The sequence below is a fragment of the Bufo gargarizans genome, chromosome 2, assembly GCF_014858855.1.
Source record: "Bufo gargarizans isolate SCDJY-AF-19 chromosome 2, ASM1485885v1, whole genome shotgun sequence".
Classification (NCBI taxonomy): Eukaryota; Metazoa; Chordata; class Amphibia; order Anura; family Bufonidae; genus Bufo; species Bufo gargarizans.
Genome location: NC_058081.1, coordinates 211434336 through 211460800, shown reverse-complemented (window position 1 = coordinate 211460800; position 26465 = coordinate 211434336). Strand labels below are relative to the sequence as shown.

Below are 26465 nucleotides of genomic sequence, written 5' to 3'. Positions count from 1 at the left end.
TATGGGGGAACTGTGGATGACAGACACTGTTATGGGGGGAACTGTGGATGACAGACACTGTTATGGGGGAACTGTGGATGACAGACACTGTTATGGGGGAACTGTGGATGACAGACACTGTTATGGGGGAACTGTGGATGACAGACACTGTTATGGGGGGAACTGTGGATGACAGACACTGTTATGGGGGAACTGTGGATGACAGACACTGTTATGGGGGAACTGTGGATGACAGACACTGTTATGGGGGGAACTGTGGATGACAGACACTGTTATGGGGGAACTGTGGATGACAGACACTGTTATGGGGGAACTGTGGATGACAGACACTGTTATGGGGGAACTGTGGATGACAGACACTGTTATGGGGGAACTGTGGATGACAGACACTGTTATGGGGGAACTGTGGATGACAGACACTGTTATGGGGGAACTGTGGATGACAGACACTGTTATGGGGGAACTGTGGATGACAGACACTGTTATGGGGGAACTGTGGATGACAGACACTGTTATGGGGGAACTGTGGATGACAGACACTGTTATGGGGGAACTGTGGATGACAGACACTGTTATGGGGGGAACTGTGGTGACAGACACTGTTATGGGGGGATCTGTGGATGACAGACACTGTTATTGGGGGAATCTGTGGATGACAGACACTGTTAGGGGGGATCTGTGGCTGACAGACACTGTTACAGGGGGATCTGTGGCTGGCACTGTACAGGGGGATCTGTGGCTGGCACTGTTACAGGGGGATCTGTGGCTGGCACTGTTACAGGGGGATCTGTGGCTGGCACTGTTACAGGGGATCTGTGGCTGGCACTGTTACAGGGGGATCTGTGGCTGGCACTGTTACAGGGGGATCTGTGGCTGGCACTGTTACAGGGGGATCTGTGGCTGGCACTGTTACAGGGGGATCTGTGGCTGGCACTGTTACAGGGGGATCTGTGGCTGGCACTGTTACAGGGGGATCTGTGGCTGGCACTGTTACAGGGGGATCTGTGGCTGGCACTGTTACAGGGGGATCTGTGGCTGGCACTGTTACAGGGGGATCTGTGGCTGGCACTGTTAGGCTGGCACTGTTACAGGGGGATCTGTGGCTGGCACTGTTACAGGGGGATCTGTGGCTGGCACTGTTACAGGGGGATCTGTGGCTGGCACTGTTACAGGGGGATCTGTGGCTGGCACTGTTACAGGGGGATCTGTGGCTGGCACTGTTACAGGGGGATCTGTGGCTGGCACTGTTACAGGGGGATCTGTGGCTGGCACTGTTACAGGGGGGAGGATCTGTGGATGGCACTGTTATACATGTGTCATCCACAGACCCTCCCAGCCCATAACTGTGCCATCCACAGATCCCACGCCGCTCCAGTATACTAATATAATATGTCTTATTCAATTAATAGTTATTAAATATGCCTTTATTCCTAAAAGTACCTTAAATCCTAAGCGCTTCAGTACAATGCCGGCAGGCCGGGCAGCCGGCGCGGCGCGTCACTCACTGACGTCACTTGCCTGCGCCGCCTGCTTCATTCATAAAGTAGGCGGCGCAGGCACGTGACATCAGGGAGTTACGCTGCCGCCCGCCCGGCCTGCATTGTACGGATGCGCTTAGGATTTAAGGTACTATTAGGCATAAAGGGGCATATTTAATAACCATTCATTGAATATGACATATTTTATTAGTACACCGGAGCGGCGGGGCGGGCCTTTAGTACAGTGACTGCACCGCCCCGCCGCTATTGCCGGCCCCAGCTCCTCCTCCCAGTCCCTCCCCTGAGTCCTCGCTCGCTTTACATCGCTGCCAGCGATGTAAAACTGACTGCATTCGCCGTATAAGACGCAGGGGCATTTCTCCCCCATTTTGGGGGAAGAAAAAGTGCGTCTTATACGGCGAAAAATACGGTATATATATATATATATATATATATATATATATATATATATATATACACACATACATATATATATATACACACACACACATATATATTTTATTATTTATTTACAGCTCAGAACTAGATATGTAAATTTAGGCCTAAGTGGTATGCATGTTTATTTTTAAGAGGTGTGGTCCATATAACTTTCTGCTTGGGTTATTCTGTGTGTATAAAGTGATGAGTGGCATTTTAACAATGTGCCAGATGTCTACTTTCAGCAAATATATGGGTATGAGGGGTTAGTATGATTTTTATTTTAGGTTTTATTTGTGCACACCAAAACTGCGAAAACTGTCCTGGCTACCAGAGGTACAGATGGTCCAAATAGCCCTGGCAGTGAAAATTTAAAATATAAACACATTTGCAGGTCATCCTTACCGCATCTGTATTAGGTTAGGGCTAAATGGCAACACTGGTCGCTGCCAGGATCGCAGAGTAGCAGTGATCTCAAATGAACGGGATCGCAATGCGAGTGGCCACAAATCTGACACCGAGATCCCATTCATTTCTATGTGGTCACTGCTACTCTGCGATCCTGGATGCGATCCGTGTTTCCGTGTGGTTCGTCCTATCCTAAAAAAATCCAGAGAGGGAGCCCGAAAGGTTCTGTTCAATATGATCACTGAGGGAATATTCATGCACATGACCACTGTGAGGGAAACATGGCATTACATGGCTCGACTTTGCAGAGGTGCCCTGCTGTGGTCATAAAGGGTGAGCAGGGAACCCTAACCCTATATTATGTCCACATGCCCTACTAAGACATATGTAACTTGAATTCCCTTGAAGATTTGATACTAGCAGAATAAGCCCTCAAGCACATAAGCGTGGGCCTGCCCTGCCTGTGCTGTGAACTGCGGGTCCGTAAAACAGGGACACCAGCCTACCATTCGTAGCATCTTGCAGATCGAGGACCCATTGAAGTAAATGGGTCTGTACTGCGATGCAGAGTGCACACGGCTGGTGTCTGTGTTTTGCGGACCTGCAGTTTGCGGTTTGCAACATGAGCACGCAGGCCCCATGGTCAAGAGCATGAGGCCTAAGGGTAATTCATCTTAGGGAAACCAGCATTTTAAAGGGAGTCCACTTTAACACTGTTACAGATGTGCTAAAAATAAGCCCATTGATGCTACAAGAAAGAGCACACTACATTAAATTATGATCAAGTGAGACAATATGGCTGCATTCACAACACCCTAGTAAGGTGATGTGGATATCGCCATGTGATTCAGCTCACGATCTCCATTTACACAGAATGCCCATATTCTTGCTCTCTTCTGGACTTATCAGATGTATGACACTTCATAAAAGTCATACTTAAAGGGGTTGTCCGGGATTGGGGACATGGGTCTACATGTACAATGGTCCCCTAAATATTACATTCATGCCTGTCCTTCCCTTACCAGACATTTCTGATGGCCCTTTTTCACTTCACAAATTTTCAGCCGGAAGTGCAGTTTCTATCACAGTCAGTGACGTACCGGGTCCCTTTCTGCATAGCGAAGCCTCTCCTTCCGCTTCACAAGGAGCCCGGTGACGTCACCGTCAGCCTCTAATTATTCCAAGCGCATGGAGGGGCAGTAACTATGCGGCAACAGAAGCGCTAAGCCACGCCCATCGCAGCGCTAAGCCACGCCCCTCGCTGAGCAGGGCGCATTCTTAGTAAGGAAGGAGGCGTTTAGCTGCGCTGGGACCCAGAAAGCATTGAGGCAGGAAGTTACCGCACACATAAACAGAAAGGTAAACAATCAGTGGGGGACTGTAGGAGCCCTGCTGAAGTGAAAAAATACCTAAAAACATCTGGGGGGACCTTCAAACCGCTATTAATAGTGATTTAACTGGTTTTAAAAAAAAAAATCTTGATCCCGGACAACCCCTTTAAGAAACCCCTCTTTTAATGTAAAAATACTACTATTTGATCAAGTAAATTAACAACATGCACACAATGCTATTTTTGGTCTCCACATTCGATACGCAACCATAACCCCACTGCAATGAGATTTTTGAGAAAATGTCAGGTGTCCATTGACTCCCTCCCCGTACTCTTCTTTAACAGCGCCCTCTGCTGTTATAACAATGCATCTTACGTTTCCAAATTTCAGTAGCTTTTTTGCTGCATATTTTTTGTTAAATTTGTTTCAGAGAACTGACACAAATGTCTGCCCAAATGTTAATATATCAAACTGAAAATAAATGGCTGAAATAGCCATCTTCTTGGTGTACTTTCACACTAGCGTTTTTCTTTTCTGGCATAGAGTTCCATCCTAGGGGCTCAATACCGGAAAAGAACTGATCAGTTTTATCCCCATGCATTCTGAATGGAGAGCAATCCGTTCAGGATGTCTAAAGTTGAGTCACTGAACAGCGTTTTGGACAGAGGAAATACGGCAGCATGCTGCGGTATTATCTCTGTCCAAAATTCCCAATCCGGCATTAAAAATACCGCAATGCTGGATCCATCCTTCTTAAGTAAAAATTAGAAAAAAAATTATAAACCCATCAGTTTCTCCGAATAACATACGGAGAGACGGATCCATTCTTGCAATGCATTTGTGAGATGGATCCGCATCCGAATCAGTCTACAAATGCTGTCCGTTTGCATGCAGATTGCCAGATCCAGCAGGCAGTCCCGGTGACTAAACTGCTTGCCGGATAACTCTGCCGCAAGTGTGAAAGTAGCCTAAAACCAGACATATTTGTAAATGTGGTATATGTGTTATTTTAATGTCAATCCAAAGTATAAATGTATAATAAGCAAAATACTAGTTAATAAGTTAAAACAAACATGTAAAATACTTCTCAGATTAGTTATATACCTATTAAGTGCCATGGTCACTGTGGCTCCTGGCGGCATATCATGGGATGCTGCAACAGCGGCTTCAGCGAGGGATGCTACAGCTTGAGTGGCTTCAGAAGCTTGAGTAGTTTGGATGGTCATCTCTCCCCCTTGAAGTGTAGCCCAGTTCTGCTCCACCTGAGGGTAAAGAAGCTGTTCAACAGAAGGCTAAACCTGACCCGACTAGAAGAATCCATATCTTACGCTCCATGTTCTGCTGTATAGGCTCCATTGAACGGCATGTGTACAGCAATGCTTATAGGGAAGTAAAGCTCCGGATATATGCCATCCGATCAAAAAAAAAAAAAATCTTAACTTTCAGTTGGTTTTAGGCAGAATACGAAAAAAAAAAAACCTTTGAAACTCTGAAAGTGGAGGCACAGTAAGGTCCGATCCAGTAGAATGCAACCCCTTTTGTGGATCCTTACAAAACGGAGCCATAATACAGCTGTGGCATGCTCTTTATATGCGTTCCATGTCATTTATAACCTTACCTCCCCATCACTAACCGTGGAATAATTGACTTGTGCGACAGTTACAGTAGTTGGCAGCTCCGATGCATCTGCAAGTGTGGCAACAGTCGCCCCTGTACCGACCTGCAGCAATCAAAGCAGCTATTAGGCACCATTAATGGCTGTACATGTGTTCACAAACCCTCTGTAGCAGAAAGAAACGAGCTCTGTTTAGGCTTCGCTAATGCTATGATCTTCAGCCAAACTGAGCCCAGAGAATCTCCCACATTATTCAGTTTGCTTGACAGCTGCCGAAGGGTTTTTCACTGGAGTATTTTGTCTTCCTACTACCCTGTAAACCCATTTCTACGTTCTTGCTACAGAATATCAAGTCAGATGTGCCCCCGAAAGGAGAAAAGACTTCAAGCTGATTGTAAGGTCCCCCCCTTCTCTTTACTAAAGTGGACTACTCATGGGTAGCACTTGCGGTTTACCAGTAATTGCCAGACTGCACCTAGACTTGCAACCTAAAATAACGGCAAGTCCAGGTGGAGGCGGCAATTAGTGGTAAATCAGAAAGATATGTAATAGCACCCCAAGTAAAACAAAAAGAGGTTCTCCGAAATCCAAATGCATTCTTTTAATTGCTTAGCTTACCGCAGACAATGCACAATTGAGCCCCCAGCACATTTATTTTTTTTTTTTTAAAAACACTGCAAAAGGTATCCTCCTGGAGTAACTCGATTACTGCCATGTCTGGTGGTTTGGATCTCGAACTTCCAGTTTTGGAAGTTTCTGCTTGGGTACGCATACCAAACGCAGCATGCATCAAATGCTGGCATCTTTTCTAGCACTTGTTCCACCCATCCACCAGTTTAGTATAGGTGCTGGGGGAAGCAACACGTCCTGACATTAACGAGGACGCCAATAAACTGCACGACCAGAAGACTGAGGGGGTCATTTATTAAGCTGAAATACGCCTATATTAGGAGTATTTAAGGAGCATATCACGATGCAACAGCTAGTCGTGCTGCAGTCTGCGACTACCCCTCACGCCAGGTCTAAGAAAGTGGGCGTGGCGTGGAACGGCCAGCAGGTCCGTCACATTTACCATTTTCTACTCTTGTTTCTGGCGTAGAAAAAGGTCTAAATGCTCGGAAGCTGTCTTACATTTACAACTGGCGGAGATTTGCTAAAGTTATGAAGAGGACAGTGCCTCTTCATAACTTCGCTGGAACCACCGTCAGCTTAGGGGTTTATTAAGACCGGTGTCTAAAACACTGGTCTTAATAAATGTGCCCCTGAATTTAGACTGAAGTCACAGGAGTCTATGAAAATCTGCCTATGTCTGTCAAGTGACTGCAGCTGGGAAAGAGGAAAGTGTTCTACTATAGAGGAATAAGTAATTTAGCAAACATCTTCCATCCATATGTTAAATGGAATCATTTTATTAAATATATATCCTAGCCCCAGTTTGCAATAGCATCATAGAGAAGCAATAAACTTTGTACAGTCTTTGTACAGTTTTTGCACTGGACAGTATATCCATACATCATGAATTATACACAATACAAAAAAAATAAGTCACAAAATAAAATCCCAACACAAAAACAAACAAACTAAACTACGTGGGTGATGTGGAGACTTTCCATGACTTCTAGGGTTTAAAAACTGTAGCAAACCTGAATCAGGGACACCGTGCCATCGGGGTTGCTGATTGTCTGTACCACAGTCTGTGAGGGCACAAGGTGAGCAATACCATGTGCAGTTGCCACCTGTTGTGTCTGTTGATCCTCAAATGCATATAACAGATCTTCCCTACCATGCTGCTTATAACAATTCTTCACTATAGTCCTTAACGCTTGGGTCCAAGAAACCTGCAATACAAAAGGTGGATGTGAGGTACAAGACTTACCATGACGGGGAGTAGAAAAAAATATATATAACGAAACAGATTTTTAGCAATTCACAGTAACACACAAATGGCAGTATTATGGCTTTGTAGTTAGCCCTGTGTGGTACAGAGCAACAGCATCAATAGTTTCTTCTATGCAATGCCAGAGGTTTTACGAATACTGTGACTGTCACCACTGCTGTAACAGGAGCATCTTTAAGGCTATGGACACCTTTGGGGCAATTTTTTGATGATTGCATTTCATCATTCTAGGCTAAAATAATGTTCTCATTTGATCTGTATTAAAAACATTTACACCTTTTTTGAACTACAGTGGTTAAAAAAAAAAAAAAAAAAAAATCAATCAATCAATCTGTTGGAAGAGTATTACTTCTCAGTCCCGCCAGCTGATAGCTCATGTGAAGCCTTATCTCTGATCTCCTGACACCATAAACATTCATTAAGGCTAAACTGTTATCAAACTCATAAGAATATGGCTTAAGGCAGTATTACAATGGCCAATAATCTTTAACGAACATTCGCATCTTGCAATGTGATACTGGCGCCAATTGCCTGATGAACGTGCATGCTTAAAAATCAGCACTTGACGGCGGCAGATTGTGCTGTCTAATAGCGATCTGCTGCCGGCAAACCAATAGACAGTATGGGGACGAGCGATGACATAGCAAACACTCCTCCTCCCTATGCTGTGTAATAGCAGCAGTTTCCTCCGCTAGCTAGCAAGTGATTGCAGAGAGGGAAAGCTTCCCTCATGACAATCGCTTGTTGATCTGCCTGTCTAATACAGGCATTAATTGAGTGTTGATGAGGTCAGGAGATGAGCAATATGGCTTCACATAAGCCGTCACCTGACGAAACTTAGAAGTGATAGTCTGCCAACAGTTAGACCAACCTATAAGAAAAAACTCACATATAATGTATAGATAACACTATGTGATCATGTCTCAATAAATTACATATATTTTATGTGTGTGTCTCCCACTTTTCTTTGGGGTTATTGGTTCTGTTTTTGGGTTGGCATAGTCTGCCAACAGACTGGTTTGGGGGAAATGGGGAAAAACAGCAATACTGCCACTGAGTTTTTACGCTACAAATTTTTCAGCATGAATAACATGATAACTTTATTCTCTGGGTCAGTACAATTACAGCGAAACCAAATATGTTTTTGCATTGCCGCATATCAGTGTCTTAATCTTAAAGAGGAACCTTTTATGGGTTTATATGTTGCAGATGCAAGCACTTTTTTCTTCTTTGTAAAATACCCCTCCGTTTCGGCGCGTTGTCCCCCGCTGCTTAATATGTTAATTTAGACCATCAATACAGGGAGGAGGAGACGGCCGGCTTCTCAATGGGCGTCTCCTTCTCCCTGGTTGTAGCGCAGTCAAGTCGCAGTGGAGAGAGAGAGACGTTTTCTCTCCCTGGCTGTGGCACTCTCCGGTGCGACTGGACCGCGCTACAGCCAGGGAGAAGGAGACACCCTGTTAGAAAACCAAATGTCTTCTCTTCCCTGTACCGATGGTCTAAATAAAACACATCCGGATCTAAAAACAGCGCAGTAGGGACAGCGCCGGAACGTAAGGGTATTTAACAAAAAAAAAAAAAAAAAAAAAAAAAAAAAAAAAAAAAAAGGGACTAGGGGCCGCCCTATCTGGTAAGCATACCAGTTTGTAACATACAGGTGAAACTAAAAAAAAATTAGAATATCGTGCAAAGTTTATTTATTTCAGTAATGCAACTTAAAAGGTGAAACTAACATATGAGAGAGACTCATTAGGCTACTTTCACACCAGCGTTTCGGTGTCCGCCTGTGAGATCCGTTTCAAGGCTCTCACAAGCGGCCCCAAACTGATCAGTTTAGCCCCAATGCATTCTGAATGGATGCGGATCCGTTCAGAATGCATCAGTTTGGCTGCGTTCCGCCTCCATTCTGTTCTGGAGGCGGACACCAAAACGCTGCTTGCTAAACGGATCCGTCCTGACTTACAATGCAAGTCAATGGGGACGGATCCGTTTGACGTTGACACAATATGGTGCAATTGCAAACTGATCCGTTCCCCATTGACTTTCAATGTAAAGTCAGGATGGATCCGTTTGACTAACAATTAGACTTAGACTTTTTTTTTTACATAGAATGCAGATGTTCTGAACGGATACCATCATTTGCATTTATAGGTGCGGATCAGTCTGTGCAGATACCAGACGGATCAGGACCTAACAGGTGTGAAAGTAGCCTTACATGCAAAGCGAAATATTTCAAGTCTTTATTTGTTATAATTTGGATGATTGTGGCTTACAGCTTATGAAACCCCAAAGTCACAATTTTGAGGTACCCTTTGCTCAGGGGGTATGGATTAATTAGCTGACTAGAGTGCGACACTTTGAGCCTAGAATAATGAACCTTTTCACAAAATTCTAATTTTAAGCTTTACTGAAATAAATAGACTTTTGCACGATATTCAAATTTTTCTGAGTTTCACCTGTATAAACCCATGAAAGGTCCTCTTTAATAAGCCTCTGTACTGGCAGTGAATCCGCCGGCCTCTAAATAACTTTAGCATATCCAGCGCTGGTCTAAATGTAATGCATCTTCCTTGCTGGCTTACATTTAGACCATTTTCTATACCTAAACCATGCCTAGAAAATTTATAAGATTGGCCTCCTGTCCCCTTCCCCTGCCATGCCCACTTTTTTAGACCTGATGTGAGCAGGGAAAATTCAGATTGTGGTGCAAATAACCTTGGCGCTGTAATCTGCGCCAGAAATATGCCTTATATTTCGGAACGCAAATGACCCCCGATATATGATTTTTATTTTTTTATTCTACAGAGACATCTGAGGACTTGTAGTTTTTATTTTTTTCCATTTTGAGGTACATAACACTTTCTGGTTGCTTTTTATTCCATTTTGTTTGCGGCGAATAAGCAAAAATATCAATTCAGTTTTTTTTACGGCATTCGCCATGCAAGATAAATTATGTGAAAATGATATAGTGTGGGTCATTATAGATGCGGCGATACCAAATATGTTGAGGGGATTTTATTTTTGCAATTTTCCCATTGAAAAGCATTTCTTCAATGGAAAATTGTGCTTTTTTTTTTTTTTACTTTGAGTTTTTGAGTTTGACAGGGGGTCTTCTGCTCACTTCTAATATACAGTACAGTGTATTATACTGTCAGTGGGATACTGACAGGTACCATCAGGCTGCACATCTGATCGGCATACACTGCAGGCAGACCTGAGGGGGCCTTTGTAAGCCCCATGGCTGCCATACTAAGACATCAGAACCCCACAATCTCATTCACAGCGGTGCTGATGCCTGAGAGAGGGAGCCTCCATCCTCTAAACCACTTAGATGGTGTCGTTGCTATGGACCGTGGCATCTAAGGGATTAAATGGCTAGGGCATCAGCAGTTACAGCAGGAGCCCAGCTGTCATGAGAGGACTGGGCTCCTGTTCTTCGATGCATTTAGACTAAGCTGCCGTAACAAGGTGGCAGCCTAGCCTAAGGCCTCACTAACAGGTTAAAGATTTTACATGTTGCACACTCTTTCTTTAGATTAATGTAATTAACAGCATCATACCCTCTGTTTCTGTTCTTCGGTGCGGACATCACTGCGCACATTTGCCCATGGTATGTCATCAGGCCACCAGATAGGTTTACAGCTCTCTTTGCCCCAGCCTGGTTTACCTCTTCCTGTGGAATATTTCAGCATTTCTGGGATGAATGCACGCAGCTGAGCCTATATAAAAAAGCAAACAAATAAAAAGTTATAACCCTAAAGAAAGTTGAATAATTAAGAATAAAAAAAGTTCACATTTTTAATATAGTTTTTCTAATACAGCTTTCCCTTTTAGTGCATTTGCAGACTAGCAGGCTCTCTGCTTCACAGTGAATCTATCAGAACTGCTTTGTCGGCTGGATCTGTACTTTCCTAACAGCTCATAAACACTCACCATAGCTAAATTCTTATAAGTTTGATAGAATTTATCTTAAATGCGTGTCTATGAACTGTCAGGAATACAGAGATAAGGGATACAGATTCAGCTGACAGTAGTTCTCTGAAGGATTCAGTGTGAAGCCAACAGCCCACTAGTCTGCAAAATGTGCTGTAAAAAAATGGAAAAAATATTTGAAACTGAAAATGGGCAGATTGCAATAACCTAGTACTATTAGAAAAGAAACAAAGAAATATTACCTATCCTAAGGACTGGCCATTAATTGAAAACTCCTGGATAAAACACTTAAAAGAGGACCTGTCACCATGAAATTCAATTCAACCTGCAGGCAGCATGTTACAGAGCCGGAATAGCTGATCACATTGGCCGTGTCCGTTTTTCAGGCCACGGATGCGCAAAGCAAGGACACCGGCCATGTGCACCATGCATTGTGGCACAGACCTGCATCAATAGGTCAGCGAACCGCATATTGCAGCCCAAAATAGTACATTTACATGCAGCAATCTCCTAGACAGTATGGAGAAGTGTGATCGCTAATGTCATTGCTCACCCTGACACAGAATCATTGTTTGTTGGCAGCAGAGTGCTGTTGAGACAGCAAGATCTGCTGCCAGCAAACAATTTAGGTGTCGGCACCAACAATCCTATTACCTGATGAATGAGCCCTTCGCTCGTTCATCGGCAGCACTTTTACACGTGCAAATTATCACTAACTAGCGCTGGTATGCAATATAGTCTGCCCGAACATTGGGTATTATAAAGGGGCCTTAAATCACTGTTTGTGTAAACAGCATTCTGCTGCCGGCAAACAGTGATTCTGTACGGGGACAAATTATGACATTAGCGATTACTCCTACCCATACTGGAAGGCGAGTGCTGCATGTATATGGCAATTCCATGTCTGCTCCATCGGGCCACGTAAAAGGGCCTTAAGAGAGGTTTTGCCTCTTGTAACAGGTAACAGCTTAAGGTTTGTTTGTTTTTTACAGATATGCCTCATGGATTTTACCCTCTTAAGGACACATGACGCCCGCATGTCGCCAATCGCAGCAAACAGCAGGTCGATTCAGACTGGCGGTTTCGGAAGTTTCTGATAGACCGCGGGGATCAGAAAATTCAAATAAGCTTTTTTTTAATGTTTACCCACCCCCTCAGGTGAATACGATAAAAAAAAGAAAGAAAAAAGTGTAAAAAAAAAAAGCAATTGTTTGTCACCTTATATCACAAAAAGTATAATAGCAAGCAATCAAAAAGTCATACGCACCCCAAAATAGTGTCAAACAGTAATCTCATCCCGCAAAAATCATACCCTACCCAAGATATTTGCCCAAAAACAGAAAAAACTATGGCTCTCAGACTATGGAGACACTAAAACATGATTTTTGTTTGTTTCTAAAATGAAATCATTGTGTAAAACTTACATAAATAAAAAAAATAGTATACATATTAGGTATCGCCGCGTCCGTGACAACCTGCTCTATACAAATATTACATGATCTAACGTGTCAGATGAATGTTGAAAATAACAAAAAATAAAAACTGTGCCAAAACAGCTATTTCTTGTTACCTTGCCTCACAAAAAGTGTAATATAGAGCAACCAAAAATCATATGTACCCTAAACTAGTACCAGCAAAACTTCCACCCTATCCCGTAGTTTCTAAAATGGGGTCACATTTTTGGGAGTTTCTACTCTAGGGGTGCATAAGGGGGGCTTCAAATGGGACACTGTATAAAAAAAAAAAAAAAAAAAAAAAATGCAAAATCTGCCATTCAAAACCGCATGGCATTCCTTTCCTTCTGCTCCCTGCCGTGTACCCATACAGCGGTTTACGACCACATATGGGGTGTTTCTGTAAACTACAGAATCAGAGACATAAATATTGAGTTTTGTTTGGCTGTTAACCCTTGCTTTGTAACTAGAAAAAAAATTATTAAAATTGAAAATCTGCCAAAAAAGTGAAATTTTGAAATTGTATCTCTATTTTCCATTACATCTTGTGGAACACCTAAAGGGTTAACAAAGTTTGTAAAATCAGTTTTGAATACCTTGAGGGGTGTAGTTTCTTAGATGGGGTCACTTTTATGGAGTTTCTACTCTAAGGGTGCATCAGGAGAGCTTTCAAATGGGACATGGTGTCCAAAAAACCAGTCCAGCAAAATCTGCCTTCCAAAAACCATACGGCGCACCTTTCCCTCTACACCCTATTGTGTGCCAGTACAGTAGTTTACTGCCACATATGGGGTGTTTCTGCAAACTACAGAATCGGGGCAATAAATGTAGCATTTTGTTTGGCTGTTAACCCTTGCTTTGTTACTGAAAAAATTTATTAAAATGGAAAATTTGCCCAAAAATCTGACTTCTGAAATTTTATTAACTCTTGTGGAACACCTAAAGGGTTAACAACGTTTGTAAAATCAGTTTTAAATACCTTGAGGGGTGTAGTTTCTATTATCTAATTTTTGGGTGGTTTCTATTATGTAAGCCTCACAAAGTGACTTCAGACCTGAACTGGTCCCTAAAAAGTGGGTTTTTAAAAATTTCTGAAAAATTTCAAGATTTGCTTCTAAAACTTTAAGCCTTGTAACATTCCCCAAAAATAAAATATTCCCAAATTGATCCAAACATGAAGTAGATATATGGGGAATGTAAAGTAATAACTATTTTTGTAGGTATTACTATGTATTATAGAAGTAGAGGAATTAAAACTTGGAAATTTGCTAATTTTTACAAATTTTTGGTAAATTTGGCATTTTGTTTATAAATAAAAATGATTTATTTATTTTTTTACTTAATTTTACCAGTGTCATGAAGTACAATATGTGACGAAAAAAATCTCAGAATGGCCTGGATAAGTCAAAGCGTTTTAAAGTTATCACCACTTAAAGTGACACTGGTCATATTTGCAAAAATTGGCCTGGTCCTTAAGGTGAAATAAGGCTGTGTCCTTAAGGGGTTAATTAATGGCTGCTAAATCAAGGAAGTGAGTTTCTTATCTGCTGGATTATTGTTTTCTATATATCAATCTGGTCAGCTCCTTCTGCCGTATAAAATGCTGTCTGCAAATTGCAATGCATTTTGAGGTGCCAGGTTCTCTTTAAAGGGAGGAGGTTACAACTAATGGGCAGTCCTTAAAGGGAACCTGTCATGTGGATATTTGATTATAATCTAACTAATTATATACAATCATTAACTACTAAAAAGTTCCTTAGATGTATTCACTTACTGGTGTGACAGATGGTTACCTCATAATATACACACAAAGATGCCACATGCTAATGAGCTGATTTGAGTCCAGTGGGGTTTTTTTTCATTCAGAGATATAGCCACTCCCCTGCCCACCTGCTGCTGATTCATATGGAAAATAACTGTCAATCTGCAGCCGGTAGGCGGGGAGAGTCAGGAGATCATAAATATTCATGACTCATCATTATCAGCTGGAGCTTTTCAATACAAGATGTTGGCAGATTGACTGGGTCAATTAAAGAAAGTGACCCAGCATTTTGCTAAGAGAATCAGTCACTTATTTATGTTGCCGTTAGTTAGGACACCATAAAACTGGTGACAGCTTCCCTTTAAGATGGGTAATTATTATTTGATCAGTTGACTCCAACCTCCAGGAGCCCTGCTAGTCAGCACTGTGAAGGCCACGGAGCTCATGCAAATGCTGCATCACATTGTGCACACAGGCTTGACCGTATGAATGCTTGTGTCCGATACTGCGGCACTGCCCCATCACTGGAAGAATGAACAATAAACTTCTGCAGCGGATGGAGTTAGGGGTTCATTCATATTCCTTTATTTTTAAGGGCTCCCAAATGGCAAAAAAATTTAAGTGAACAAAGACTTACGAAGACTAGCAACCTTTAAAAAGCACTCAACGGCTAGAAAGGGGAACGTATTTGAAGAGAAACTGTTTGTCGAGATTCGACTCCGTATGGGGAACATGCATAGACAAATCAGGGGTGTGCAGTCAATGGCTGTCCTTGCACTGTGGTAGCTGGACTGTTCTAGGTTGTTCTTAAAGCAGGGGTGGCGCTTATGTGCTTGCAACTATTAATGTATATCTGTTGGTCAAAGAAAGGTATACAGGGTGTGTGCTGATCTCTCCTTTTTCTTGAATACAGTGGCCAAGATTATCGACCGTACATGTCACTCATTGGAAAATGTGGGGGGGGGGGGGGGGGGGGGGGGGGAATCAATGTTGTTCCTCTTACTTTTGCTATTGAACCATTGTTGTCATTTTGGCTAGTCTGTCTATGGGCTTGGTACTGCGGGTCTGCCGACGTCTCCGTTGTCTCCACTATTGAATTCATTACTGTGATTTGTGTATTTGCACATATTCTAATGCATCTAACTATTATGTTAGATTTGCTGCTCTTTTCCTATAATGTTGGGGTTATGGGGGATTTTGTTATTGTATTTTTTGACTACATTTGTATTTACTTTTACTTCAATAAAAATTATCTGATTTAAAAAAAAAAAAGCACTCAACTACTGTATTTTAATATAGCAACTTTTTTGTCCTTTTCACCTATTTAAACATACACTGAATTAACATACATACAACATTCACAACAGGCTTCGTTTACTACATTTTTCTTTAACCCCTTCCAGAAGTCTGTGCAAGCACGATAACCGTCAGGTTTCTGCTGGGTTAAAAAGCAGACACCTAGAGCTAATGTCTGCGATTGGCTATAATGCCGATTACAAACATTTAAACCCTCAGATGCTTCAGTCAACTGTGACCGTGGCATCAGATAGGCTTTTCCCACACAGAGAACGGAGGAGAATAAATTCCACCCCATTTTGAATTTTCTGGGTTGCTTGCAGGACAAATATTGTGTTAATGAACCCAACTACTGAGACAATAGATATTGAGGGCAGAAATAATTACTAGCCCTGTCTAGTTGAGAAGTATAACCTACTTGTTAGCTACATTCTCTGGAGACATGATGATCGTGAGACACAATCACACTAAAACCAGCAACAACAAAAAAAAAGCTTTCAATCGGCGAGTTAACATCTGCAATCCACACATGAAACTAACACAAAGCAAACGCCTCTTTTCAGCTGCATACAGATGTGCCATTGCCTTCTCATAGGCTAAAGGGGACAGGAAAAATACAGCAACCTTCGCACACACAAAAAAAAAAAACAACCATTCCCCACAACACATGTTTATGCCTTGTGGCTTTTCCTAAATGATTGGGTGATCCTTTTTTTCCCCTATAGGGAAGATGTCAAAAAATACCAGTGTGTCCTGTGTTTCATATCACCTATCTGGAGCAAGAAAAAACTAAGAAAAAAAATAAAATAAAAGGTTGTTCAAAGCACCATTGCAACCTGTGTGTGAACCCACCCTAAAGACAACTTTGATTAAGTGAAATATCTGAGCAGCTTATTGGTAGGTTTTTCATATATAGCATTATGTGTAATAACCAATATTCTAGCTGTATGAAATAGCTGGATTTGCAGGCCCATAACACCATCATAGCTCTGTCTCCCTTAAGACTACCATGGAAAATAGAGCAATTAAGGCTGTGTTACCTGAAGCCCTCAACCGGGCGAGTGAGCAGCACACCTGAGCTCTCTTTCACTTGTCCCATTTAATCACTCCTCCTAATGAAAGGCTATTGGCGCTTCCAAAGTTGCTGTAAAATCCCATAGGAAATGATGCGTCACCTTACCTCATTTACTTCAGGATTGACTGAGTGACTGCAAACACTACTTACCCCAATTAATGCTACAATTCCTTCATGAACAACCTATATAAATAAAACTATATACAGTGTGCTGTGTTAGGGCGCAATCACACGACCCCTCCATGTTTTGCGGTCCACAAAACACAGATGCTGCCCATGTGTGTTCCACAATTTGCGGAACGGGCGCATTTACACGATCGTGCAGTGTTTTGTGGTCCTCAAATTGCGGATCTGCAAAACACGGATGCCGCCCATGTGAGTTCCGCAATTATAAAAAGACCGCTTCAATTATTTGGTGCGTTATTACCATCACTTAGGGCTCATGCACACGACTATTTTGCAGCCCACAAAAAATACGGATGACGTCCGTGTGCATTCCGTACCGTATTTTGCAGAACAGCTGGTCCCCAATTACAGTACTATCCTTGTCCGTAATGCAGACAATAAGGCCAAATGCACACAACCATTGTGTGTTTTGCGGTCCACAATTTGCGGAACGGCACGGACAGCCATGATATAACTGCCTATTCTTGTCTGCAAAACACTGACAAGAATAGGACAGGTTATATTTTTTTGCGGACCACGGAACGGAGCAACGGATGCGGACAGCACACTGAGTGCTGTCCGCATCATCTGCAGCCCCATTGAAGTGAATGGGTCCATATCCGAGCCGCCAAAACTGTCTCGGATGCGAACCAAAACAACGGCGGTGTGCATGAGGCCCAATAGGACATGTTCTATTTTTTTGCGGAACGGACGTATGGAAACGGAATGCACACAGAATAACTACCGTTTTTTGTACCAATTAATATTAATGGTTTCCGCATACGGTCTGCAGAAAAAAAATAATAATGATTGGACACAGAAATAAAATACGTTTATGTGCATGAGCCCTTATTGCCAGCCAAAACCAGGTGCGAGTCAGAAGCACAGAACAGGAGCAGATCTTTCTATTATACCTGATCTCTGAGTAGGCTTCACTCCTGGTTGTGGCTCACAGTAACTGATGGAAATAACTGACCAAATAAATGAAGTGTGAACTTGGCCTAACTGAGAATCTAATCGTACAGCAGCAGCTTACACATTCCACACACTCACCTAAATAATGGTGCCGTATAGCAGCTACGACGGGGCTGCTGGTGAAACAATGGTGCCTTTTCAAGAACCAATTTAAAACCTTGTATAACGTATGCATACGTTGATTGAGCTCATAATACCCTCTCTAAAGGACCACAAACAGCTACCCCACACTACATCAGGGTATGGCAACCAGACGTACTGCCCGGATAACTATATTCCGAGCGCTGGACAAGTCTCTATAACTTTCTTAGTGCTCGCCTAGTCTCCAAACGGTTAGCTTGATAAAAGACTGGCAGATATATTCCTTGGTAGCGATAATCTGCCGATGTAAAGGTGACGCCAATTACTCTATGAACGCTCGTTCATAGGGTAATAAGATAGTTTTGCAGAAAAGGCAAGTTTCCCGCAACTTACGTTGTAGTCTGTGAGAGCAAAGTGTTGTGACCATAAATCCAAGAGCATTGTATTTTCTGTAACGGTCGCACCGCAGTTGTGGCATGCCATGTGTCGCACTGCCATACCACTGACAATCGTTAGATGCAATGTTGTGTGACACGTGTGAATAGCCCCAGCTTAAGAGGCTTTTACTTGGGGTGGCATGTTGCTATCATTTAACTACTGCCGTTCTATTCTGAATGTGGGGTTGCTTGTGGGTTTAAATCCAGAATATTAAAACTACCATCAGTCCACTGTGCCTTTTAATACTTTACTTTTTTCAGTTTTTAAGGCTACATGCACACGAACGTATTTTGTTTCAGTGTCCGTTCTGGTTTTTCTATTGCGGATAGGATGCAGACCCATTCATTTCAACGGGTCCACAAAAAAGTGCTGTCCACATCAGTATGTCCGTTCCGTAGCCCCGCAAAAAAAACTGCAATTTGCGGACCGCTAAGCACATACGGTCGTGTGCATGTAGCCCAATACTGTATTCTTCCGAAGGGCAGTATTGGTGAAGCAAGGGACCAGAGAACCTCGTTTTTGCTGAGGTGGCAGTTTCTTTAGAACACAGAAGTGGCATGCTGGCAGACTGCTGCTCACCTGGGTCATCTTGTCCACAGACACTGGAATGCCATCTATAGTCAGAGGGGGCAGATCAGAGTTGATGTCTTGTTGGACAGGCGCATGCTCTGCCAGTGCAGTTTCCAAGTCCTCCAGGATCATACTCTTATACTTGCGCACCTAGGGGAGAGAGTGGGTGGTAAACAGACATGAGTGAAGCTCTCAGCCTCCCTGTGCTTAGTAACATGACAGCCCCAGGGCATAAAGGCAACTTTGACAGCACAGCTGCCAGCTAAAAATACACGGTCCTCTGTGTCTCTGATGGCTGAACGAGGAGGAAATAATGATGAAACATCAAGTAATGACTGCAGTAGTAGCAGTAAGAATGAGTGAATACTAAGGCCTCTTTCACACGAGCGTGACGGATTAGGTACGGATGCGGTCAGTGAAACTCGCACCATTTTGCAAGCAAGGTCAGTTTTGTCTGCACAATGCGTTTTCATGCGTGTGATAAATAATTGAAGGTTTACACACAACATCTCTTAGCAACCATCAGTGAAAGACGCATTGCTACCGAATGCAATGTGTTTTTGACTGAAGCCCCATTTATTTCTATGGGGCCAGGGCTGCGTGAAAAGCGCAGAATATAGAACATGCTGCGTTTTTTACGCAACGCAGAACTGATGTGTGAAAAATGAAAATTGAAATGAATGGGTCAGGATTCAGTGCAGGTGCTATGCGTTCACGTCACACATTGCACCTGTGCGGAAAACTCGCTCGTGTGAAAGGGGCCTAAAGGAACATTCAGTAGGCAAAATTCAACAGCATTGAATCCACCTCAAAAACTTTAGCAAGGGGAAGGAGTAATTTGATTCTGCCACCATTTCCCACTCTGGTAATAGTGGATAATTTATCACCTACACCTCTGCATAATCTCGACGGGAAGAGAAGAAGCATGTCAGTGTCACCAGTGGTCTCTGCATAGCAAACAGTTAACAAGGGTTTTCCCCAAGATCCCCAAAAATAAGGTACAGACAAGGAGTGGCATAATATAAAAAAAAGCAGTCTAACCTGTCCAAACCCCGCAGTTCTTTGTTTTCAGCATTGCAGTAATTATGTCCTCCCAAGTACCCCATGCAAATGCTGAGGCCAGTGACTGGGCTGCAGCAATCATGTAGTCATCGCTGCAGTGTCGCAAACAAAGAGCTGTGGGGAGCACCAGAAAGGTGGGGGATTGGGTACTTGATTAAAGGGGTTGTCTAACCTTTTTTAGGGGATACCCTCAGGATAGGCAATGAATACCTGATTGGCGGGGGTTCCAACACCGAGTACCCCAGCCAATTAGCTGTTCTGTTGAGCCCTGTCACCAGAACTACACTATCAAAATTGTGGTGGACACCACTTGCAACCACAGAACTGCTTGCATTCACTTCAATGAGAGGGGCGTTGCAGTTGTGACCGCTGTCCACTACAATGCCAACAGTGCCGCGTAGTTCCAATGATGGAGTTACACAAAAACAGCTGATCTGCGGGGGTGCCTGAGCCTCATGATAGCTTATCATTTAAAGGGAACACATCACCATGATCTAGGACTATGATCTACAGTAACACATGCCCTGCCCCCATTCCCCCACAATAAGCACTGCTCTGAATTACATTGTCAGGAACGCTGTGCATGCACACAAGAGTCCTCTCCATTATGATATTACAGCACAGCGGTCAGGCCTGGGTATTTCAGAGCAGCTTTGAGAGCCACAGCGAAAAGGTGTGGAAAATAAGGCAAAAGCAATGACTTTGTAGGACTTGTCACCATTGTGCATTATGCAGTTAGTCCGCTGATCTCATAGGCACTGTATAAGGATAGTCCGGTTCCAATTACTGCACACTAAAAGACCAAACACCTTTCCAGTTGGTAAAGAAGCAGGAGACAAGAAGCTGAACACTCACCACATTCTCCAAAGGTGCTGCTCCAAACACTTTAAAAACAGGGTTAGGTTTAGAAGGAGAAATGCACAGGACAATCGCCTGCTGGCCGACCCTAGTGGTGTACTCATCCAGGGTTGCCCTAAGTTTCCTGGAGTCAAAAGAAGCACATAATTCAGTGTAAAACTAGATATATTACAAATTATAAACTTAAATACATTTATACGTTAAAGTTTTTTCTTCGCTATATAAACATGTATGTAATATGTTCTGACGAAGGCCTCTTGCACACGACCGTATGGTTTGCGGTCTGTTTTACAGTCTTTTTTGTTTCAGCAGTGTTTGTTTTTTGCGGATCGCAAACGGAAAACATACAATACTGTTTAAACAATAAGTACATAAAAAAAATTGGGCTGGGCATACCATTTTCAATAGATGTTTTTGCAAAAACGGAACGATACGGAAGACATACAGATGCATTCCGTTTTTGTTATTTTTGCGGACCCATTGACTTGAATAGAGCCACGGAACATTATTTGCGGACAATAATAGGGCATGTTCTATGTTTGAATGGAACGGAAATACGAAAATGGAAGGCATACGGAGTACCTTCCATTTTTTTTGCGGATCCATTGAAATGAATAGCTCCCTATACAGAACGCAAAAAAAAAAAACAACGGAACATAAACCGGTTCGTGTGCAGTAGGCCTAAGGTTAGGGCTAAAATACTGGGATTACAGATTAGATCTTGTATAATATTAAAGGAGTTGTCTCTGGGACCCGCACCTATCTCCAGAACGGGCCCCCTAAAGTAAAGGAGAGCACGCTGCGCCGCATGTGTAGCTACCCTCCATTCATTTCTATAGGAGTTCCAAAAATAGTGAGCCAATTGAGTCCAATAGAAAGGAAAGGCGAGTGCACTGCGCTGGTTCTGTGTGTGTGTAAAAGTGGGTGGCTGCAAGTGACAGTAGGAGGAAGGATCACAGCACGTTAGTGTCATCTCTCCTCTGCACCTCTGGTCAATAGCAGCACACACAGACAAGGTTTAGACAAGTGGGGATGAACTCACCTCAGTAGCCGGGTTTGTTGTCTCTTACGTATGGAAGGGTTAGACTCAAAGATGTGGGGTTTCTTGCGTTTCTTCCCTGTGGCCACCGCTGCCGCAGCAGCCATTCCAACAGGACCTGAAAATAAAAAGATATACTAATAGCCCAAATTCGAGTATTAAAGGGTTACTAAGCCTTTGTTGTAAGAAAGAAAGGGGCGGAAGTGCTGCTCAGAGCTCCCTGCCCCTTCAGTTTCCATTGGCTCAACTTTTCGAGTGTGTAGAGCAGGGATCAGCAACCTCCGGCACTCCAGCTGTGGTAAAACTACGACTCCCAGCATGCACACTTGCTTAGCTGTTTTCAGAACTCCCATAGAAGTGAATAGAGCATGCTGGGAGTTGCAGTTTCACCACATCTGTAGTGCAGAAGGTTGCTGACCACTGGTGTAGAGTATGGCTCCATACTCCACGAGCGCTCGAAGGCCAAAAGTCTGTGTCATGGACCGACTGTGGGTTTAACTGACTTGAACTCACAGCATCATAGAGCTGCATTATGTCATTTCGAGTTGGCTGAACTTGTGGTTGGGGTTGTGACACATACGAGAAATACAGATGCATAACTTGGTCTGAACACGGATCTGACCTAAATGTTACAAGTCACAATAAAATGCCTTCAGACTGTATAAAACAGCACCATCGAGCAGGTGACAACCTCCTGAAAACCTGTTGTAGCAAGACCTCCTCAAGACTAAGCAATGGTGCTCTTGGATAAAAATGATGAGTTCATATTGCAATGAAAGGGGAACACATTTACCAACGCAGTAAACAAAGATTTTCAGGTCGATTTAGATAATTTTCAGTGTTCAGAAATGTAACCAGTATATTACATGCTTACTCACTGCAGGCATTAATATCTTCTAAGGGTACTTTCACACTAGCGTTATTCTTTTCCGGCATGGAGTTCTGTCCTAGGGGCTCAATACCGGAAAAGAACAGATCAGGTATATCCCCATGCATTCTGAATGGAGAGCAATCCATTCTGTATGCATCAGGATGTCTTCAGTTCAGTCGCTGTACGGTTTTTGGACAGAGAAGATACCGCAGCATGCGGCGGTATTTTCTCCGTCCAAAATTCCGGAACACTTGCCGGAATGCCGGCTCCAGCATTATTTTCCATTGAAATGCATTAATGCCGAATCCACTCTGAAAAAAAACGGATCCGGTTTTGCGGTCTGCGCATACCTTTAAAAATGTGAAAAATATAAATACCGGATCCGTTTTTCCGGATGACAACCGGAGAGATGGATCCAGTATTGCAATGCATTTGTAGACTGATTCGGATCAGTCTACAAATGGTATCCGTTTGCATACAGATTGCCGGATCGATGGCCAGCAATGGAACTGCCTGCCGGAATCCAACAATGCCAGTGTGAAAGTACCCCAAGACGAGTATTTAAGTAATGATACTGCTCCCCCTGCTGGCAGAGTGGTGGATTTACATGCAGCTGCTGCTTGGAAGAATTATAGCCACATAAACAATTAGAACTTAATATTTAGAGGGGCATTTATGAATATCTTTACTCCATTATTGTGGCATTAAAAAGATGCATATTATGGTGCTAGCCATCGTTTGCAACTTTCAGCTTTCTGTGGTAGTGCTTAGCGGTAGCAACTGGCGTAAGCTATAGCTCATGTCTAGGCGTGGATTTCAGGTTCTGGTTTATGGAAGGTCAGAGATGTGCCTAATTTGAGGCATCTGACCTTTAATAAATTAGGCGCATCTTACTCCAGCGCACGTATGGGAACGATAGTCCCCGATATTCAGAGATTTATTTTCTTCATGCTTAGGTTAGGGATTTGCACACTATCCTGCACAAACCACACAAGTCTATTGAGATTTGGCTTATCATTCCTAACAAAAACTCCCTCCTTGGGGAGAAGGACAGACAGAATGGTATCCAGCACAACAGCAGTTTACAGCTTGGAAGTTCGGGGAGGCATCTGTGTCTTTTCAAAGCCATTTTAAGAGCTACCAATTTTCTCCATCAATAGGGAATCATATTACTGAGGTGGAATTCACTAAAATGCCCTCAGGACATCTGCAGAAAGTATTTCCTACCCTTTAATTGGCCATTTACCATTCATCCACACCATGATACATTGGAGGCAGATGCTGGTATACGGCAGTTTTCCCATAACAGGTTCTATTAAACGTTTTCCCCCAATAAACGTCAAAGGGTAAACACAAGAAAGTAAAAAGTGTTGGTTACATTCACACATCTGTAAGGGGGTTTGTAAAAATCATTTTGCTTGCTGCAGAAACAACCCTATTCAGAACAAATTTTCAGCAAAAAATAAAATAAATATTATATATATATATATCTATATCTATATCTATATATATATATATATATATATATATATATATCTATATCTATATCTATATATATATCTATATCTATATATATATATATATATATATATATATATATACACACACACACACACACCCCTAGTGTGAATGTAACTGTGTGCTGTCTGTCAACTCAACCCAAAATTAACGGGGTTGTCTGTTTTTTTTATATTGATAGCCTATCCTCAGAATAGGTCATCCATATTAGGCTACTTTCACACTGGCGTTTCTGGGACCACCTGTGAGATCCGTTTCAAGGCTCTCACAAGCGGCCCAAAACGGATCAGTTAAGCCCCAATGCATTCTAAATGGATAAGGATCCGTTCAGAATGCATCAATTTGGCTGCGTTTGGTCTCAGTTACTTTTTTAGACGGTCACTAAAACGCAGCTTGCAGCGTTTTGGTGACCGTCTGACTATACTGAGCCTAACAGATCAGCCCTGACTTACAATGCAAGTCAAGATGGATCCGTTTTATACTTAGACTTTTTTTTTTTATGAATAATGCAAACGAATCCGTTATGAACAAATACAAGTGTTTGCATTATTGGTGCGGATCCATCTGTGCAGATACAAGACGGATCCGCACCAAACGCGAGTGTGAAAGTAGCCTTAGATCGGCGGGGGGCCCCGACACCTGGAACCCTTGCTGATTAGATGTTTGAAAAGACCAGGACACTTTGGTGAGCACTGCAGCACCTACCAAGTACAATGACATCACGTTCACCGGTCACCTGGCCTAGAGCTGAAATAGCAAGCACAGCCACTATCCAATGGATGGCACTGTGCTTGGTAAGGTGCGAAGAGTGCCGAGGATTCCTCAAACAGCTGATTGGTGGGGTCCCAGGTATTGGACCACCACCGATCTGATATTGATGACCTATCCTGATAATAGACCATCAATATTAAACCCCAAGAAACCACCTTTAAAGGGATCAGAGCCAACTGGTGGACTGTGGGTTTGAGCTAAACTGCAATGCACAGATACTCAGATTACTCTCTGTTGGGAATGGGGATAGTGTGCCATAGACATTAATGTGCATATGCGGGAGCTCTGATACGCGAGCCCTCACAGCTCTTAGACATAACCTCCAGGGCTCACATGACATGCTTCACTTCAGTTTTGGAATGAAATTCATTGGAGGGGAACCTGCTGTTTCTGGCCCCATGACAGAGTTCAGCATTGATGATGCATATACCAGATGCTTTCACCTAAAAGAAAACGGTCATTCCACCTTTAGGACTATTCATGGGCCTTCCTTGGGAAATCAAACTGCAGAGATTACTATAATGGAAAACTGGCATGAACATCGGGTTGGCTTGATGGTATTCCTGACGGTGGGGCTCACATGTTATCAAGCATGACACAAAAGCTCATCTTCATACCTGCGGCTGCCAGGTGAGCTGTTATTTCATCAGCAGCAGTGGAGTTCAGTATGTCAGAGTCATCATAAGAGGTGTCCTCAGGAGATGATGGAGAATCCTCATCGGCACTCAGCATACTATGGTCCGTGTAGGTAGCAACATGGACTTGTTGTACTTGCTGACCCACAGAATGGGCAACAGTGTGAGCAACTGTATGTGCTTCAATGGTAGTAAGGTTATCTGTCTGGGTGACTTCATGGTCCTCCATAGCTTCAAACTGTAGAAACAAATCAAGACCAATATTAGACATTACTCAAGGGCAGTGGTGTTCATCCTTCCTTTGCCTGATGCTACTGATCAGTTCCGTTCAAGCAAATGGGATTGTCTGGATATGTATGGCGCTGTGCCCCTCTAAAAGTACCTGCACACGAGTGCGGGTGAACAGGCAGAAGAGCTACATGAACTTCTGTGTGTTCCTGCACCCAAACCACAACCAAAAATGCTAAATCTCTAACAGTGGTTTTAAGAGAGGATTGTTGTGTTTTTTTTCACAGATCTATGGAAAAGTGTGAAATTCGCAGCTTAAACCACAAACAATTAAGATGCTGCAGATTTGGAAATCCACACAGCACGTCAATTTCCACGTAGAAAAAAACCCAACCAATATGTACATGAGAATAGTCTATTCTCATACACTTTGCTGGTACTGTACTACGCCGCATTAGGCTACTTTCACACCTGCGTTCAGGTGTCCGCTCGTGAGCTCCGTTTGAAGGGGCTCACAAGCGGCCCTGAACGCAGCCGTCTGGCCCTAATGCATTCTCAGTGGAGGCG

The 26465-nt window shown here is 43.0% G+C and overlaps 1 protein-coding gene across 9 annotated transcripts in view; it reads right to left on the bottom strand.

The window, feature by feature from the left end:
- NRF1 (nuclear respiratory factor 1) overlaps window positions 1-26465 on the bottom strand; it is a 75136-nt gene that overhangs the window by 24025 nt on the left and 24646 nt on the right. For 6 of the 9 annotated variants that reach the window (XM_044279982.1, XM_044279984.1, XM_044279985.1 and 3 more), the window contains exons 2-9: window positions 25653-25908; window positions 21879-21993; window positions 20834-20960; window positions 18926-19066; window positions 10728-10886; window positions 6914-7108; window positions 5274-5375; window positions 4760-4917 (exon numbers count right to left, since the gene is read on the bottom strand). In XM_044279982.1, the coding sequence (XP_044135917.1) occupies window positions 4760-4917; window positions 5274-5375; window positions 6914-7108; window positions 10728-10886; window positions 18926-19066; window positions 20834-20960; window positions 21879-21993; window positions 25653-25899 (1244 nt within the window). In that variant the 5' untranslated portion in view covers window positions 25900-25908. The remainder of the gene's footprint in view (window positions 1-4759; window positions 4918-5273; window positions 5376-6913; window positions 7109-10727; window positions 10887-18925; window positions 19067-20833; window positions 20961-21878; window positions 21994-25652; window positions 25909-26465) is intronic. The other 3 variants (XM_044279978.1, XM_044279981.1, XM_044279983.1) reach the window with 3 other exon arrangements.